This window comes from Labrus bergylta, chromosome 11 (assembly GCF_963930695.1).
Source record: "Labrus bergylta chromosome 11, fLabBer1.1, whole genome shotgun sequence".
Taxonomy (NCBI): Eukaryota; Metazoa; Chordata; class Actinopteri; order Labriformes; family Labridae; genus Labrus; species Labrus bergylta.
Window position 1 is genome coordinate 1344956 of NC_089205.1, and position 18795 is coordinate 1363750.

Sequence of the window (18795 nt, forward strand, 5' to 3'; positions counted from 1 at the left end):
ATCCACCAACACCCATACTGTCACAAATACATGTAGGTGGAGAATCAATCTTGCCGGGCAGCATTCACTCACTCCATCATATGAAGGAGGGATTACATCACACCCTGTTACTGACAGCCTGAGCTCATGACTGGAATCAAAACACAGTGAAAGACGTCTAACTAAGAAGCTGATGACTAATCTTGAAGCTAAGAATAGTGCTCAATTAATTCTTGACAGCAAATTAATTTTTGATTAGTCAGAGCAATCGGCAAATTTAGGGAACCTCCTAGCCATGCACAGTGAAGCTCTGTTTTTAACAGACTTTTGTCCAATTTAGTTCTTGAAATGTGTTTCTGTGTCTCAAATAACAAACAGGCATTCATAGAAGACACAAATATGTAACAATCAATCAATTAATCAATCTTTGTTTGTATAGCGTCAATTCATAACAAGTGTTATCTCGAGACACTTTACAGGGGAAGCCGTCCATCAACGATCCTGAAACACTGAAATACAACAATTCACAGACCAAGCTGAAGGACAGGATGGATTCAAAATACTTCCAAACGTCACATATCCTAGCCTACTACTTATTGAAAATCATACTTTACATCAGTGTGAAAATATAGGTCATATGTGTTAATCTCTCCATCTGTTTCTTCCTTACATTAGAGCAGCTCAGACATCAGAGGTGGATGATTGGTGGATTAATAGGTCATCACTCTTACTGGTTAATACACTCACATCCTGTGTAAGTTTCATATATTTACCAATCAGTCAAAAGTCCTCAGGTAAAAGTGAAATCACTGCATTCAAATCTTGTTTGTGTTCCTTTTCATTATTAGGATAAACCATTTCATGACTAGGATAAATTGTAGTTGTTTGCTGTGGTTCTCTGCCGCCCACACAGAAAGAGTAACTTTTGGCTGAGTGAGTAAATGATGACTGCTTGGGGCGTGGTTACATGAAGCTGTCATTTATTTGGAAGTTAATTTTGTACATCTGATCAAACTGATTTGTGTCATGAAGACACTTCTTCACCATGACCTGGCATGTTTTTCTCTCTAATTAGATTTTTTCTTTTCTAGATTCCTCATTTGGTTCCAGAATTGTGAATTAAAATAATGCTTGTACAAAACGTAAAAAGTGAATGTGCTATTTTTATATGAATTCTTCTTTAATTTGAAATGATGCCATTCATAAAATATCTATTAGAACGGTGTGAGCACGAGGCCATAATGGCGGTCAAAGTTATATTTAATGGACAAAGCTTTAAAAAAATAAAAAATAAATAAAAGAGTTCAAAACAAATACTCATCTAGTTGCTCCACCAATGATGGACTTGTTGTTGGTTATAGCTGGTAGAGTAATGGTGGTCCATCTATTGGATTAGTAAAGGGATTTCACTGTGGTATTAATCTGAGAAGACAGCAGGCGACCCAGGCTGGGCTCACACTGATCTGTTGTGTCTCTCTCTGTCACTCTGTTGCTTCCATCAGGGAAAACGGAAACAACGAGGACACGTCTCAGCCATAATGAACCTTTTCTGCTTTTCACTGGTAAGACTCACTTTGATTGCTGCATCTTTAAAAAAAAAAAGCTGTTTGTGAGCTGCAACAGGAAAGAGAAGTTAGCCCTGTGAAGCAAGTGTTAGCTTGTTCACAGGCAACACTTTGCATCTGTGTAACTAAGACAATGCTGTGTTAGTATAATGTAAACACAAGTGCTACTATGTGTGTTACTAAGTGGGTAAATATGTACAAGCTTCTTATCACAGTTATTCAACCTTTAAATGAACAGTACAAAATCTCCAATACTGTAGCCTTAATGAGATTCCTGTGTTTCATTCTTGATTTGCTTTGATATTCATAACTTGGTATATGTGTCAATGATTGTGCATTTATATCTTAACTGTCTCAAAATGTAAAAGAACATAATGAAACATCACCTGCTTTTTGATTGAACTTAACATGCACATACCACATGAGTTAGTGTTAGACAATAGAACCATGTTGGTGTACTTCAACGCTGTAAGATATGCTGTTGTTATTATTTTTAGAGATAATAGAACAAGGAATAACAAAAGCATTGTCAATAGAGCATCAACAGCAAAGACAAGCTTTTGATGGCAGTCACATGCACCTCTCACGCATATGGTCCCTCAGATGCTGCTGCAGCTGTCATGCTACACAAGGCCATACGGGCATGCAGGACATTTTCTTAAGACAGATGTTGATCAGTAATCAGGATTATTACCTCATGTCTTCTTCAAATAAACAGAGGCTTGAACAGTGATTGCACTGATTTAATTCTCTGTTGCTTTTGTTTCATACCCCATGAACAATAGCATCTTGTACAAAGAGTAACTAATTTGTTAAATACTTAAAAGATTACATTTTGGAAGTTTTTGTTTTGTTTCATTTGGTCATTTGTGACATCCAATTTCTTTTTACAAATCTGTCAAAATGTAGATAATGAGACCATCATGGATACATAGCGAGACCTGAAACCTACTGTGATAGTAGATGTACTAAACCAATAATAATTGTTTGCTGTCAGTCCAACACAGAGATATAGCAAGACGAGGTGGATAAAGAGAGACATTGCAATGCTTTCCAAGGAGAAATGCAAACACGATTTAATCCTCACTGAAATCTGTTCTGAGGAAATTCCATCCTTGCCTTCATCCGTGGTTGACAAGCACATTTTAAAGAGCTTTGTAGTGTCATAATTCTATACACATACCAAATCCTCAAAACTCTCATGTTGATGGATTGTGTGTCTGTCTCGTTATTTAGGTTTCTTAATGTGATGCTCTGGGGGGGAGTCATTCAAATATAAAGTGATGTCTGTGCCCTACAGTTGTGGAGCTAAATGAAGGATAAATGGTCATTATACAACATGGAATTTCCTCCCACTGACACAAACCTGCTCGATATGTCAACAGTGGTGTGTGCTTCATCATAAATACACATAGCACTGAATCCAACAGATTAGATTAAACACATTCATGAATTGCTCCTGCTGCTAATGTGGCTGTATCACAGTTTGACAGATTTTGGCTCTCTGCGTGTTCACAGGAGGGGTCTATGGACAGCCTGTATGAGGTGGTACAGAACTCCGGTGATGGTCCACAACTGCCCATCCCCAGCCGCTCCTCCAGTCGCTCATGCAGCCGCTCATGCAGCCCGGCGGTCCTTCTGGATGACAACACAAAGTGGAGAGGGTCTGGAAGGTCTATATCTATGGTGAGGAACACCTTTTTCCTCTTCTACACATTGTTAATGATGGCCCATATAAGCAATCATTACAAAACTGTATGGGACTGTAATGGAATTTACCTATAAAACAAAGATGAATAATGAGCCAGTTGATGGATGCTGCTAAGGCCAGGAGGTAGAGAATTTTAAATACACTCCACTCGATCTCCAAACTCCATGTGATCTGCAGAGTCCCTCTGCACCTTTAAGAAAAAGCTAAAGAGCCAGCTCTTTCATGAATATCTACTAACTTAATGATGATGGTCTCCATATTATTGATGATGATGATGATGGTAATGACGATGGTTTTTGTTTGATAACAACGACTTATAAGATGGTTTCTATACTGATTAGAGCTCTCAAGAACTGCCCTCAATGTTATGCTTTGCCTCTGGTCACTTCCTGTCAGCACCTGTGTGTCCAATCAGACTCAAAGCTGATCGTTTGCTCTTACTGACATTGTTCCCTTTTTTCTAGATCCTTGCTTGTGTTGTTCTTTCTCTCTGATGTATGTCGCTTTGGATAAAAGCATCTGCTAAGTGAATTGTAGAATTGTATAATTGTAGTCTTATTAGATAATTAAGTGTCAATAAAACTACATAGATGTATCTTAATATGTGTCTACAAAATACGACAATGTTTATTTTTATTTATTTTTTAATATATCTAGTTAAATGCTCTGATTTCTCCCAGGAGATGCCTCAGGGGAAGAACTCTAATAAAAAGAAAAAAAGGTGAGTTCCCCTAATGGTTAGATGTGAACAGTCAAATGGACAATGAATTATAAATGGACAATGGACAATGAATTATATGAACTGTAATCCTGCCTGTCATTCTGCCTTCTGTGTGCCCTTGTTGAACTGTACAGCCTTCTTTTGGATTCTTTTATTGGATGTGCGTGCAGTGAAAGTCTTCCATGCTAGTGAATGAGCTTTCCCATATATGGCTTGAAAGGCTCCCTGTTTGTTGTCACAGAGGGTTAATACTCTAAATCCTTTCCAGCAGCGAAGCAGACCGGCTCTTCAGCAGCAGTCCTAATCCTTAACATTTTTAATTAACAAGACAATGCTTTTAGAAGAGGGAGCTGTAACCTATTTACAGCAATAATTAAACTATCTTTACATTGTTAGGTTGGATGTGTACCTTTTGTTTTGAGAATCAGGGACCTGCAGACTGGCCACCAGAAAGCAGCTTATGGCTCTGGGCTTGTTGGACTAAGAGGATTGAAGGCCCACCTACTTAAAGCCCACAGTCGCCTCAACACCTTTTCTTCCCTTATTTCACTTAAAAAGACACATAGGTGTGTCTCAGTGAACATGAAAAGTAGATCATGCATTCAAACTGAGAACCATAGAGCAGACAAACGACTATATTATATTATGAGACTTCAGCGGTTACCCTTCCGTAATGTGTTTTTGTTTTCGCATTAGGTGACTGTTAGACATAGAAGCAGTTACACCTGTGAGTTGAAACACATCTACTCAAAACAGTTAAATGGAACCGCAGATGATTATTTTTTTCATTTTCCTTTCAGAACACATATATCCAAGTCTGTATCAGATAATGAAGCACTTGGTGAGTACAAACAATTGTCTTGTTTTGTTGATGCGGTATTAAGGCACGCTTAGCTTCAAAAAGATGAGTGTGTGTGTGTGTGCCATCCATGTATATTCCTGGGTTTGTCTGTAAAAGGTTTGTGTGCTTGTGAAGTCTGCAATAGAACATTTGAAATTACTTTTCATCATTTCATTTTTAAAATTTTCTTCTGAATATAGATATTGTGTTCATTTGTGTTTTATTGTAATAAAATATAGTATAGTTGCCAAATACTGAAAACTTTGGCTCTATGAGGCCTTCAACATGAATCCTCTGGAGGACTAAAGTAAAAGCATTCAGCTTTGTAAAAGCCTGAATAAATATCTTCTTGTCTGTAATAATCTACTAGCTGCATGTCCGTGACTTAGAAAACAATTTGTGTGACCTCCATTCACTGTGCCTCTTCACTTCAAATCCTCAATGTTTGCGATTGATATCCCTTCACAGCAGACTGTAATACCACCGTCTGGCAGCCTGCCAAGAGCCGAGAAGATTTAGTCCACATCACCAACAATCACAATGAAGGTAAAGAGCAAATAAATAGGTCAAACACATCCATGGTATATTTCAATGTCTGTTTGGACTATAGTATCTCCAGCTATTATATTTCATCATGTTAAAATAGCCTTCAAAGATTGTGCATAATATTAAACACAAAGGCCTTGTCTTGGGATTTGTGCATATTAGAATAATGATTTTACTAGTGAGACATTTCAAGATATTACATGATAAAGTGCAGTATGTTATATCGGATAGGTTCAAAGAATGTCTGGGAATATAAACAAAAGAAGTTACTGTGAGAATATCCGTGTCTCATATTGTCTGTGGGACTTCTGTAGAGAAACTACAGTAAAAGTCTACTTCAGCGTTCATGTGGGCAGCTGCTATTGTTTTAAGAAAGTTTTGAAAATAGGAAACCTGTCCTCCGATCCATAACATTACAGAAAAAAATGAATGAATCAGCTTATTAAATTACTGATTGGTCAAGGTTTTGCTTTTGCTTTTGGTTAACCAGTGTTTTGCTAACTTAATGAGATATCCTAAATTCTTGTGCCTCTCTAGAGACGAGGAGGGCTAAACACAGAGCAGAGACCAAAGAAGGGAAAGGAGCACATCATTCTGCCACAAAGAAAAAGGAGAAAGCCCCCTCAAGTCAGGTCAGGATCAAAACCATAACCTGGAGTCTTTAGGCCAACTGGATATCTTAATCAATCAATATGTTTTCCTTCCCTTTCTTAATTTGTCTAGTGTCGCATTACAGAGGTATGTAAGGGAATGAAGTGTTGGTGACAAAAGTAAAATAAGGATGGAGTGGAATACTTTTGAGATTAGTAGCAGTAAAGACAAAGAGGGTTGTGCAGGAACATGCTTTTGTGTAAGTGACTTCTGTTTAAAGTTAAGGGAGCTCGCACAGATGCATCAAACCCAGGTTTGGAGCATCTGTGTTAAACTGATGTTGGTGCAAGTGCAGATTCATGGTCAGATGTGTCAACGTGCCATTTTGTGTCCAACTATGACTTTTCAAGCCGATCCCTGACTGTGACATCCAGAGCTAGGATTCTCTGGTGGCCATAATGATGCAATTGTTTTCCATTGTCAATGCTGATTGGGTTTTAATACGGCACAGATGTTCCAGAGAAGGGTACTGCATAATCTCACAACCACATGGCAGGGAGTATTGTGTTTGCAAAATGAGGACTTCTGTGTTTTATGCAGGGAGGTTTAGAGGCCTTATCCCCCAGTCAACCAGTGGAAAAACAAAACAAAGGTCAACAATTGTTGATCAGCAGCTCTCTATACCTCACTATGTCACTATTTTAGTAAAAGGACCAATGACCTGTTGGATCTGGTAGAAGAAAATATTTTGGAAATAATCTAAAAAAAAAGGAATACAGTAGGCTCTGAAGTGACATCATACTCACATCAAATGATGGGGGGGATGTGGTTTAGTGGGAGAGAAGCTCATCTCTCAACTTGAAGGTTGCAGTCACATGTTGAAGTGTCCTTGGGCAAGACACTGAACCATATTGCTCCCGACATGTCAATGTGTATGAATGGGTTTAATTACAGCCTCTGCCATCCGTGTGTGAATGTGACCTGTGGTCTTTGAGTGATCAGAATACAAGAAAATGCTATACAAGCTTCAGTCCATTCACCATTTAACATCAGTATGTTGTCAAACAGAACTGTTATTGTCTAAGCATTGTTAGCATGATTATATTCATGTGTTAAGCCGAAATAATTTCTACCATGTTCACCATCTCTATTTCAAGATGTAGCATGCTATTATGTAAAAATTCTCCAATGTATGTTTGGACCTGATGGATTGCACCAAATAGTAAGTGATTGGGATTTCCAAAGTTATGCATGACAGGTACTATAGGCAATTTGGAAATTCTGTACCAAATCACATAGCACACATAAATATTTTAGTGGAAATAAAAAAAGTCCACCAAGAGGGTGGACCTTGAGAAGAATATCTTACGGCAAAAAAAATTAGATGAGTTTTTTGTTGTAATTTTACAGAGTATCCACACCACTGGTGTGACTACAGAAACTAAACCTCCTGTCAAAAGAGGCCAAAAGCCTGGAAAGAAAGCAACTGGAAAGAGTGTAAAAGAAGCACCAAAGAAGACTCAAAACGCCACAGGTGAGACAGATAATGTCCTTTATGACCTCAATAGCAATGTGTATGACTCAGTGACCAAGCTATGACTGGAGCTATGACTGGAGCAGATTTGTGCTTAGCAGCAGAATTGGCCTGTGCAGTATTTTGCTAAATCGAAGTAACTCTAGTTCATGACTTTCCTGCTCTGATGAATACTAAATTATACTTCCGCTTTCAAGTGTTGCAACCATTCATGTAGCTTTCTGCAGTGTCCCTACAGTATAGACACACAAAGGGGTGCTTCAAATGGAACAGCAAAAATCAAAAACTAGGAGTATGGGTTACAGAGGCAACCCTTACTTTGCTATTTTGATATTTTATTGTACTCTCTTTGATTGTTTTTAGGATTTGTGAAGGGTAACATTTGCAAACTTTCTTCTTCAATGAAAATTCTGGAGCAATAAAATATCAATAAGAACTTTTGTTATTGCAGGGTAAATGTTTAGGGACAGACGACGTCATTCCTCTGCATTTTCACATAAATTGGTACAACACACAGAGGGGATGTGAAAATGCAGAAATATGAATTCAAACGATTGTTAAATGATAATATTTCATTAGAATTTTTTTCGGCCTTCTTTCAGTGCACTCCCAATCATGTGCAATGATCCAACAAATGGGACCCCAGTATTTGGACGTGCCATTCAGGTCAGACCGGAGGCCGTACCTGGGCAAGTCCTCCACCCTCCCCTCTCAGGAGAACACGACCCCAGGCAGGTGCACAGACATGCTCACCCTCCCTGGTGGAGCTACACCCACCCACACCCACCACCAGCGTTGGAGCAGCCCGGGTGACAGTAGTCCTGCCTGGGGGACCATCCAGCACACCTGCCGCAGGCCGCTTACAGAGTACCGTGTGTACTCCCATGACTTAACCGCGCTTAATGGGAAGGACTGGGAGGGAGGACAGCAGACAGGGACGGCCCAGGATGACGGCCTACAACAGGACTGTAAACCACAGATCCCTCCAAAGGTGTCGCGATCTATCACAGATGTGGATCTGTCAAAACCAAATGTAAGTTTCTGCTGATGAATTATGAAACCATGTTTTAATCCTTTCTATACAGGCCTGTCTGATGCATCTTTTTGCTCCATGCACATCAGACTTTTTTTGTCTAACTACTTTTCTTTCCTTTGTAAAGCATTTTATCTCTTCATGTTTTTACATTGTGTGTGTGTACACATCATTTAAGTCTATTCTTAAAAATACAGACTGTGTCTGCCTCCTGGACCCCGGCTGGAAGGCGATTCCAGAGGAGAGGAGCCCGATAACTGAAGGCTTTACCTCCCATAGTACACTTAGAGACTGTAGGTAACACCAGCAGGCCTGCACTCCGGGACCGCAACGCTCTCGAGGGACAGTACGGCACTAGTAGCTCCTTAAGATAAGATGGTGCCTGGCCATTTAGAGCTTTGTAGATAAGATAACTCAACAGTGTCGATGACTTCACAGGCCAGGTTCTTTGCGTGAGCATTGAGATCTCTCGAGGCATTGGATCGCTGCTAAAACCCAGTGAGCACGTGCAGCCTTTGACACGAAGCAGTTTGAAGAGCTCAACATGACTTAGGAGAAAGTTAACTGGGATGAAAAGGATGATCCGAAGTAGAGATTACAAGATCCCTATGGATCTATAGTGTCATTGGTTCTTAAGGACAAAACTGTGGTTTCACTGACCCCAAAGTCTCTTCAGTTTAGAGAGCAATGATGCAGAGGTTAGGACCCTCTCTTAGTACTCCCTCATGGCTTAGGAGGACTCGAGACACTGAACATAATCAAAGTCTGTTTTTCTATTTCAAATGTGCAATATTTTTCTTCTTCTCTCTGTGAGATTGTTAAAGGCTTTATTTGTGATTTCTTTGATCCAGCAGATGTCGCCCTTGAGCACCAGCATGAAACCAAAACAACTTGCGCTGCATTGTTGTGTTAGCATGCTAATGCTAGCGATCTTTATTATGCTCGTATCTTCACACTGCATGTAAATTTACCTGAAATGAGCGTGATCTAGAAACACAGTTAATCAGTGAGTACAGTATGTTATTCTTCTTTTCTCTAGTCCCTCAATTAAACAACTTTTATACACGAGGGGAGGAGTCAGCCGGCCGTGCCGGCGATGTAAACAAAGTGAAGATAGGACTCTGAAAACTCTGAAAACATCACAGACAGTGGGACTCGGGTGTTACACCCATTGTAGACAGTCATGACTCACAGAGTTATTTTCAGAGGATATACTTGATTTATATTACATTTAAGTGTGATAATACTAATGCTACTTCTACTGCTACTACTACTATACTGCTACATTTTATGTGTAGCACACTTTCAATCAATAAAAATATCTTTATTTGTGTGCTTTACATTTAAAATAATTCTCAAAGTGCTACATCATTAAGATAAGGGATTAGCACTCAGTTGGAGAAGTGGCAGACAGACATCATCTTCTTTAGATGAACGTTTTCTGCTGTTTGTCAGAAAACCTCAACATTATCTATTTCCTGTAGAAACTCTGTAGAAAATCGAAATAATTCTATCTATAATTCAAGAAAACCACCTCTTGTACAGTGCTCGAATATATTTCAATAATCGTCAGGTGACCTTTTCACATTTTTGATATTTCATTTAAACTCTTCAGATGAACAAGCGCTTCTCCTGGGAGCCTCTGAAGTCATAGATTAGAAACCCTAATCTGGATTGACAGGAGTTTAGAGCTGATTGCAAGCAGTAGGATTAGGCAATGGCTTTGTCTTTAGAATTCTCTTTTCCACAACTGACCGATTGAGACCCCGTGATGAAAACACAGCAGCAAATCCCCACAGGGAAACATCAGGGCAATGAAGACCGACAACAAATGCAAAACAAAAAGTCAAACTGTGTCAAATCCTCAGATATATATATATATATATATATATATATATATATAAGGTTACAGGTGGTTTGATTGTGTTAAATGACTGACAGACATCATGTCTTAGCATTTGTTTATGATAACATGTCCTCATGTCTCTATTGAAAAGTATAAACCGGAAAATGTTTCCACATAGCAGAGCTTCCACTTTAAGCTGTTTCTCCGTCATCGACAACACTTCCTCAAAAGTCTTCACCCCACATTAAGAAATGATCGCATAAGAATAATTACTTCAGCATGATTTACCAAAAACAAGTTCCCCATTTCTGTTCAAGGGAAATTTTGTATGTATTTAATTTTATATTGTAGGGGCATTAGGATGTAACTCAAACCCCAAAACATTATCTCTCATCACAGTGTTCATTTAGGTGGTGATAAACATATGTTCATGCTCTTAAGGTTATTTTGACAAAAACATAACCACCTTCTTAAAAGCTTCATGCAGCTGTTCCTGGAAGTGGTTGTCGATGTTTTAACCGAGCAGGCCACAAAATGCATACTTAAGCACTTGTTTTTTTCCCTTTCAAAGCAAAACTGCATCAAGAGACAACATGCTAATTGCCTCACATCCTGTGTGTTGTAAGGAAGTGAGCCAGCCAGCCCATCAGACAGGCAGCCCAGAGTTAGTTAACACTTCACTGTCAGGAGAGTCGGGTTAAGAAACAAGATCTGAAGGACTGAGGTTTAATAAATACTCCAAAAACAAGGGGAACATGTTACAAAGGGCAGCATCCAATGTATCAGACAAAACAAAGAGCAGCAAGCCAAAGGTAGGTAAAAAAAATTAGGTTAGGTTATGTTAGGAAAGGTTTTGACATTTTGAAGGATCGCTAGTATCCAAATGTGATCTGGTAAATGCAAATGATTTTCTTGATAAAAGTAGCAAGAGAACAATTTATCTGTACAAATTGTAGCTGTGTTAAATGCCCTACTTTTAGAAAAGATGAAAGGTTTAAAGATTACATTTTTTAAGGATTTAAAGGTTCATTATATTTAAAAAAAACAAAATTCTAATCAAACACTAAATGACAAATGTGCATAGAGTGATGGCTTTGTTCAAATGTATCGGATAACTGGTGAATTTCAACAATGGAAAACAGACAATCAACAATGGCTTCAATCACAATAATATAATAATATAATATACTAACTGAAATCAGAGAGGTGGATATAAAAGCCTTTCATTGTGCTGCCTTAGTTTCAGGAATCACTGTAAATATCAGGCTGCTGGACAATGCTACATAAAATCAATCTACTGTGATTGAGGACTGTGCAGCTCATATTTAACCAGGATTTCCAGGGATTATTCATTTATGTAATTACTTTGGAGCTCTGCTGTGGAACTGGTGGGGAGTTTGGGGAGATTATGACTTTCAGATTTATGTTAAATTGGAAAATAAAGAAGAGAATTAAAAACTGAGGCAGAGTTTTGTAAGGACACATCATTTGTATATATCCATTTACCTACTGTTCTTTTTACAGACAAATGCCAGTCCATCTGTACACAGAGAAACACTCTCTCTGCTGCTACTGATGTGACCCATGATCCAAATGTACCATGGTCTCATTTTGAAACAGTCAAAGAACAGGCTTAATATTTGCTTTCTTTACCAGATTTATATATTTATATATGCTGTCAGCTTTTTTCTAAATGGACAGTATATGATGCTGTAGACAGCTAAATCCACTACAAATCTTTCATCATACTTCATGTAAAGATCCAGCAGGATCTTAGAGTGAAGTGAACCAGATTCTTCAAGGAGTTTGAAGAACTGAGACAGCTTGGACGAGAGCGAAAAAGAAAAACACAATGACTGAGTGCTATGTAGTATACCTATCAGTTACAGTTGCATTTCTCTAAGACGTCCTTTGTCTTTGTGTCTACCTGCAGCGCTCCACCAGCTTCGGCAAGTTTGAGGCTCTCAGACATCCGCCATCGCAAGCCAAACCAGAGGACAATGGAACAACCGTATGTGTATACTATATGAACATGGTGCACTCAATGCTTTGCTTGTTTAAAGTTAATTCCATTGACTTGATAAATTTAACACAATTGGGGGAAAACAAACAACAGACAATATTTGGAGCCAAATTTTACATTTGTTCTTTTCATCATTACTGTATTAAACCAGTTTTCTCTCCACACAGCTCATGGAAGAATGTGAGGACCCTCATAAATCAGCCGGGATTGGGAAGAAGATGAAAGCTATTTCATTGACCATGCGCAGAAAAATGGGCAAAAAACATGCCAAGTCTTTTTCAGAGGAGACAGTAAGTCACAGCCACACACAGCAAACACACACCTGCTTTAAAAAACACGTGTTATTAGTTTGATCAATCAAACTTTATTTATAAAGCGCTTTTCAGACAAATTAAATTGCAGTTCAAAGTGCATTACAAGACTGCAGAAAATTTATTGACCAAAAAGTAGTTTATAAAAAAAGAGACTAATGCACACCAATAAGAATGAAAAAATAAACATAAATATGAAAAAATAAAATACGACACATAAAAGCAATGAGACATCAAAATTAATACATAGGAGAAGAATATTTAAAATTGTAGTAGGATAAAAAAGACAATACAGTAATGTTAAGAATTGAATTGATATAAAGCACTATATAAAAGCCAGACTGAATAAATGAGTTTTAAGACTGCGTTTAAAAATCTCAATATTCTCAGCTCCTCTCAGACCCTCAGGAAGGTCATTCCACAGTCTCAGAGCGTAACAGCTGAAAGCAGCATCACCAAAGGTTTTTGTCCTGCTTTGTGGAACAACTAAAAGAGAGGAACAGAAGGCTTGTTGTTGTCTAGGTTTTTCATCATTAACTACTTTTAGCAGGGCCGTCTCAGTGCTGTGGCGTGCCTGAAAGCCAGATTGAAACATTTCTAATGTAGTGTTTGAGGTTAAAAAGACACTCAACTGATTAAAAACTAACTTCTCTAAAAGTTTGCTTAAAAATGGCAGGTTTGAGATGGGTCTAAAATGACTAGGGATGGGATAAAGCTGTTGATCATTCACACCACAAACAGGTTGTTGGGTTCAGATCTCTGTTTTGGAACAGAAGTCAACAACTTGTCAGAACAATAAATGAAATAACCCCCATAACACCTCTTTAAGACCAGACTCACTGCCAACCAGCCTCACATACTTTTTGTCAAGAGGCTTATCACTTTCATCATTTTCTAAACCCACATCCTCAAAAGTGACGCTGTTGCTGACAATCTTTAAATGATGAGCCTCACTCTGACCTAAAACTTGTTATTGTAACACAGATGGAGAAGAAATCTTTGAGTCACTTTGAAACTTTTGCAGCCCACGCTTCATTCTGAAAATCCCTGTTAGTTTCTATTTACTGGAGAGCTTAATAAAGAAATGTGCACAGTTTTATACATTTCATCAACAACTGATTATACAGTTTGAAGGGTTGTACTTATAGGTATTTTTAATGTCATGATGTCTATTGTTGTCCTCTTAGGGTGATGACACAGACAAAGAACCAGAGGCAGAGACAGAGAGCAGCAATCCTCCTGAGAAAAACCCAACAAAGACCAGCAACTCCTTAGAAAGTCTCTACAGTGGACAGAGCTCTTCAAGTAAGTCTCTGCATGTTCTACACTGCAAGGCTGCAGGAAAGAATTCTTATTTGTTTTCACAACATATCATGATTTATCTGTGTTGTTATATTATTAACCCACAAAAAGTGGATTTTTGACACAGTGTAATCACATTGTGGTTGTGTTCATGGGTGTTTCAGGTGGTGTGACCAGTGAGTCCAATGGTTCTGGTCAGAGGGACAGTCTGAGGCTGGAAGAGGACGGCTCCTATCAGGGTCAGTTCTGTGGCAGAGCTCGCGTCCACACAGACTTTGTTCCAAGTCCGTATGACACAGATTCCCTCAAACTCAAGGTAAGACACTGGACAACAAGAAGAAGAAAAGGATCACTCGAACAGAACAAGATTTATATTACTCTGATTAGAAAGATGTTAAATGTTCTGAATGAATAGAACATGAGGAGCACAATTATAAAAGTTCACTGTGATGTTTTCTAGGTCGGTGACATCATCAACATCATCAGTAAGCCTCCAATGGGAATCTGGACCGGCATGCTGAACAACAAAGTGGGCAACTTTAAATTCATATATGTGGACATTTTGGTGGAGAAAGGTGAAGAGGAGGAGGCTCCCAAAGTCAGACAACAGAAGTTGAGCAAAAGACCTCGGCCTAAAACATTGCTCGAGTTACTGGAGCGACTGAATCTTCAGGTGAGGAAAAAGATCCACCCACCTACCGCCTCCCACTTTATTTAGTTTGAGTGGGAGACAGAGACGTTAATATTTTCCAAATGTAAACACAAAGATGCAAAAAGGTAAACATTCTTACATTCTAGTTAACTAGAACAAAACCTTTGTGAACACTGACAAGCTTCATCATGAAACTTGATGAAGTTTCAGGTTGTGAAGAAACAGAAGGTGAATGTCTCTCGTTGTTGCAGGAGTATGCCTCTGCCTTGCTGCTGAATGGATATCAGACGGTGGAGGACTTGCTGCACCTGCAGGAGAAACACCTGATAGAGTTGAACGTCAAAGACCCAGAGCACAGACACAGACTCCTGGCTGCTGCTGAATGCCGCTACACGGAAGGTGAGCAACACTTCAAGCACCTGCTGTCACTTACATCGACTTTACAGATCACTTCTATCTATCTGTTTTTACACATTTACTGATCAGTGGTTATTACATAGATAGATAGATAGATAGATAGATAGATAGATAGATAGATAGATAAATAGATAAATAGATAGATAGGTAGATAGATAGATACTTTATTGATCCCGAGGGAAATTCAAAGCATCCAGTAGCAGGTTACAAAGACGTACATGACATAAAACATTTGTTACAAATTAAACCACAAAACCGACGCCCCCCCATACATATATATTAACCTGAAAAAAATATTTGAGAATACTAGATGAATCAAACTTAAACTGTGCAATTAAAAATAGATTTATACAAGAAATGTACATAACCCGTGCAGGGATAAAAATATATGTGAGATTTAAACAAGAACCTATAAACAGTTGAGAAAAAAAAATTGAAGTTGTTATTTACTAGTGTCCTGTAGCCCACGATAATCTACTAATAAGAGCAAGTTTAGAGTAGGCAAGGTGGAATCTTCACTAGGATGTTTACTATATTGAGATGAGATGAGATGAGATTCAACTTTATTGTCATTACACATATACAAGTATAGAGTAACGAAATGAGATTTGGCATCTCACCAGAAGTGCAAATAAGCAGAAAGTGCAAGAGTCTGTGCTATGTACAGTAATTACAAAATTTACAGATGTGGACAAAAAAAAGTGAATTATTGGGTATATATGGCTGGATTAATGGGATGCTATAAATATAAATAAATGCTATAAATACAAGTATATTCTTCAGATTATAATATACAGATTAAGGTGCAGTGAGCATGCTATACTAGTTTACAGATAATATACAGAATATGGACATATTGTACAGGTTGATAACTTATTGAGGTGATATTAACATACTATAATACAATAATACAGGTGGATGAGAGATGTGTGTGTATGACCAGGAGGAGTGGTGGGGGGATGATGGGTGTGAGGTGATGTGCAGGGGGGTCAGCGGGGGGCGGAGTTCGGGAGGGAGACAGAGTTCAGAGTTCGGTGGGCAGAGTTCAGTAGAGAAACAGCTCTGGGGAAAAAGCTGTTCCTCAGTCTGCTGGTTCTGGTCCGAAGGCTTCTGAAGCACCTACCGGAGGGCAGGAGGGTAAACAGTCTGTGGGCAGGGTGGGAGGATCTGCGAGAGACGTTGGGCCTCGCGATGCACTCGCGCCGCCATCTTGGTCTATTTACTGCAATGCCCCCATGTTTCCTGTCTATAACACATCTCTAAGTGTCAAAACACAAACTTGGTGTTGCCTTTTTACAATCCTCTGCATGTTTCTGTGACAGATCACAGAATGCATTTATCAAACAAAAAGGTGTTCTACGTCTATAGTTCACATGCCCAGCCTCAGAGATTGTTCAGCCAATCAGGAATGAGTATTTAAGAAAGCTTTGAGACAAATATTTGTATATAACAGAATAACTCTTATGAAGCTGTAAACAAGCGAATAACCTGTTTTTCTGTTCAGTCGTTCTTTTTGACTGAAAGTAAGTTCATCCACTGTACCAAACAATATAAGTGCATCTTTTCGTTCTTTCATTGCTATCACTTACTTTGGAAGTTATTTGAGAATACAGTTCTGCCAGAGCCTAAAAGGGGGATTTTATATTCGGAACACCAGGTTCAGAAACATTTGAACAACACAGAAAGAAAGAAGGCTGCTACATCCTGTGTGCAAAAAAACCCCGCTGATTTCCAGTTAGTCAGATAGAAAGTGCTTAATCAGGCAGAAGGTGTTCCTGTAATCAGATGTCTTAAAGCGGAAGGCTGATCATCAAAGATCCTGCATGGATGAAAATAAAACAACCGTTCAGTGTGAAAGTAGAACACTCACTCTTTCTTTTTTTTTACCACAGTTTTTGTACAAATGAAAGTTCATTGTGCATGTGTTTGTTTTGTTGACAGCATGACTTAACAGATGGCAGCACCAATCCTGCCAAGCTTATTGTTGACTCTCATTAGATGCCAGGAATTTAATCAACTCCATTAGGGTTAGAGGTTTGTTCAGCCTGGACACGAGGATTAGCAGCTCAGACAAGAGGAGTCAAAATATTAAAGAATGGTGGAATATTTTTATCCTCTGGAAAGGAAATGAAGGTGAGAGATAAAATGTAAGGTACGGTGTGGTAAGGAAAAGATGTTATATGATGCTGTTTGCTGGATCACCTGTTGTTTGGTTCATTAACACTTGGCCCTGTTGTAAATAATGTACTGTGTCACAATATGAAACAATTTAAATATTACACATTCAGATATTGTTTCCACTTAGCACAAGGTTAAAGAGCCTCTTGTGCAGTCTCTAACAGAAACTTGTGATATCATGACATCTGGTTTGATTCCATTCGTTTTGTCGACGCAGGTGATGATGTCAGAGAAGGTGAAGAGCAAAAACCCTCAAACAGTCAACAGGAAGAAGACAGCGACTGTCCCAGAGACTCGGGCTGCTTCATCCCGTCTGAATGTTCCGACAGCAAAGAGGAAACAGAGCAGCTCACAGACGCAGTGGGCTCTTAATCAGATGGCTTATCAGATGGATACTTAACTTCTGAGTGATGACTGATGTTCTGGACATCAGTCATCACTCATCTTAATTATGTGTCACTTTATTTAGATAAAGATCAAGTTGTAAGTTATGACTTCTGTATTTTTTTTTATTAGGATATGGTATTAAAAAGTGATATTTCAGTGATTAAATATTGCTTGTATATTTCAAATTGTATATATTTGAGTGTTTCTCCATATAAAGCCTTTATTTATCAAATCTGCATCTCTTTGACCTTTTTCTTTAAATCCAATTTAACATCCAGTGTAATGTATTTCTTTCCTATGATTGAGGGGACCTCGGTGAACTCGTGTTGTGTCATGGTTCTAACAGTGCAGAATCAAAGCTGGCCTATAATATATAGGTAAAGATGGGTCTGTTCTTTGAATGTGTGTGTCTGGATCAGGGTGTGTGTGTGTGTGTGTGTGTGTGTGTGTGTGTGTGTGTGTGTGTGTGTGTGTGTGTGTGTGTGAAAGAGTCACTGTTCAGAGCATTCAGCTGTTTTCATTTTTCTTTAAAAGTTACTGTCAACATTTTTTTTCTTTGTCACTCAGAATTATAGATTTTATGTACATATATCCAGTATTATATGTGTTCTTGGTGCCTAAATACCCATGACTGAAATATGATATATACTTCACATTATTACTGTTGATGTTATTGTTATTATAATTGTTGCTACATGAATTATATCGTTTTGTAAGACTAAATGTTCAAATAATAAATACAATATTTTTTATAACCAAGATGTTTTGATTTAGTTATAGTACAATTGTATTTGGAGAACTGAGCTGAGCTAATGCTTTCTGGTGGTAAGCTAAGCTTTTTAAAATGTGTTTATTAACACTTGTGTCTTGCTCAAGGGCACCTCAGGAGTGCCCAGGAAGTGAACTTGTACCTCTCCAGCTGCCAGACCATTTCCAGATTTGCTCCACACTGAAACTTGGACCTGTACAGTGGTGGTTCTAGACCACTTTTACTGAGGGGGCCAAACTGGGGCCAGTTGTTTTGTGGTTGTTTTGTGTTTCAGTATGTGTTATTAGGGGTCTCTTCCTTTTGGAGGGGTGGCCACGGGGGGGACCAAGCTCAGTGTTACAGGGGCACTGGCCCCTGTTGGCCCCTGCCTAGAACCGCCCATGGACCCG

At 38.7% G+C, this 18795-nt stretch overlaps 1 protein-coding gene across 4 annotated transcripts; it reads left to right on the plus strand.

The window, feature by feature from the left end:
* The first annotated feature begins 1384 nt into the window (after positions 1-1384).
* On the plus strand, positions 1385-18392 carry samsn1a (SAM domain, SH3 domain and nuclear localisation signals 1a). 4 transcript variants are annotated; one of them, XM_065960407.1, is made up of 15 exons: positions 1385-1541; positions 3063-3230; positions 3936-3976; positions 4777-4817; positions 5286-5363; positions 5901-5995; positions 7365-7488; positions 8091-8521; positions 12301-12378; positions 12558-12680; positions 13889-14006; positions 14168-14319; positions 14464-14676; positions 14907-15054; positions 17468-18392. In XM_065960407.1, exons 1-15 carry the CDS (start codon positions 1518-1520, stop codon positions 17620-17622), a joined length of 1989 nt encoding a protein of 662 aa, XP_065816479.1. In that variant the 5' UTR covers positions 1385-1517; the 3' UTR covers positions 17623-18392. The 4 variants fall into 4 exon arrangements, with proteins under 4 accessions (XP_065816479.1, XP_065816481.1, XP_065816480.1 ...); XM_065960409.1 differs by having other exon boundaries at positions 5289-5363; XM_065960408.1 differs by having other exon boundaries at positions 3939-3976.
* Positions 18393-18795: the final 403 nt, after the last annotated feature.

Excerpts from the sequence above, each read along its gene's own strand:
- samsn1a (XM_065960407.1), top strand. The coding sequence starts at position 1,518 with ATGAACCTTTTCTGCTTTTCACTG. Across the intron at positions 7,489-8,090 it reads GAAGACTCAAAACGCCACAG|TGCACTCCCAATCATGTGCA; the intron begins GTGAGACAGATA and ends GCCTTCTTTCAG. Across the intron at positions 14,320-14,463 it reads CAGATTCCCTCAAACTCAAG|GTCGGTGACATCATCAACAT; the intron begins GTAAGACACTGG and ends GATGTTTTCTAG.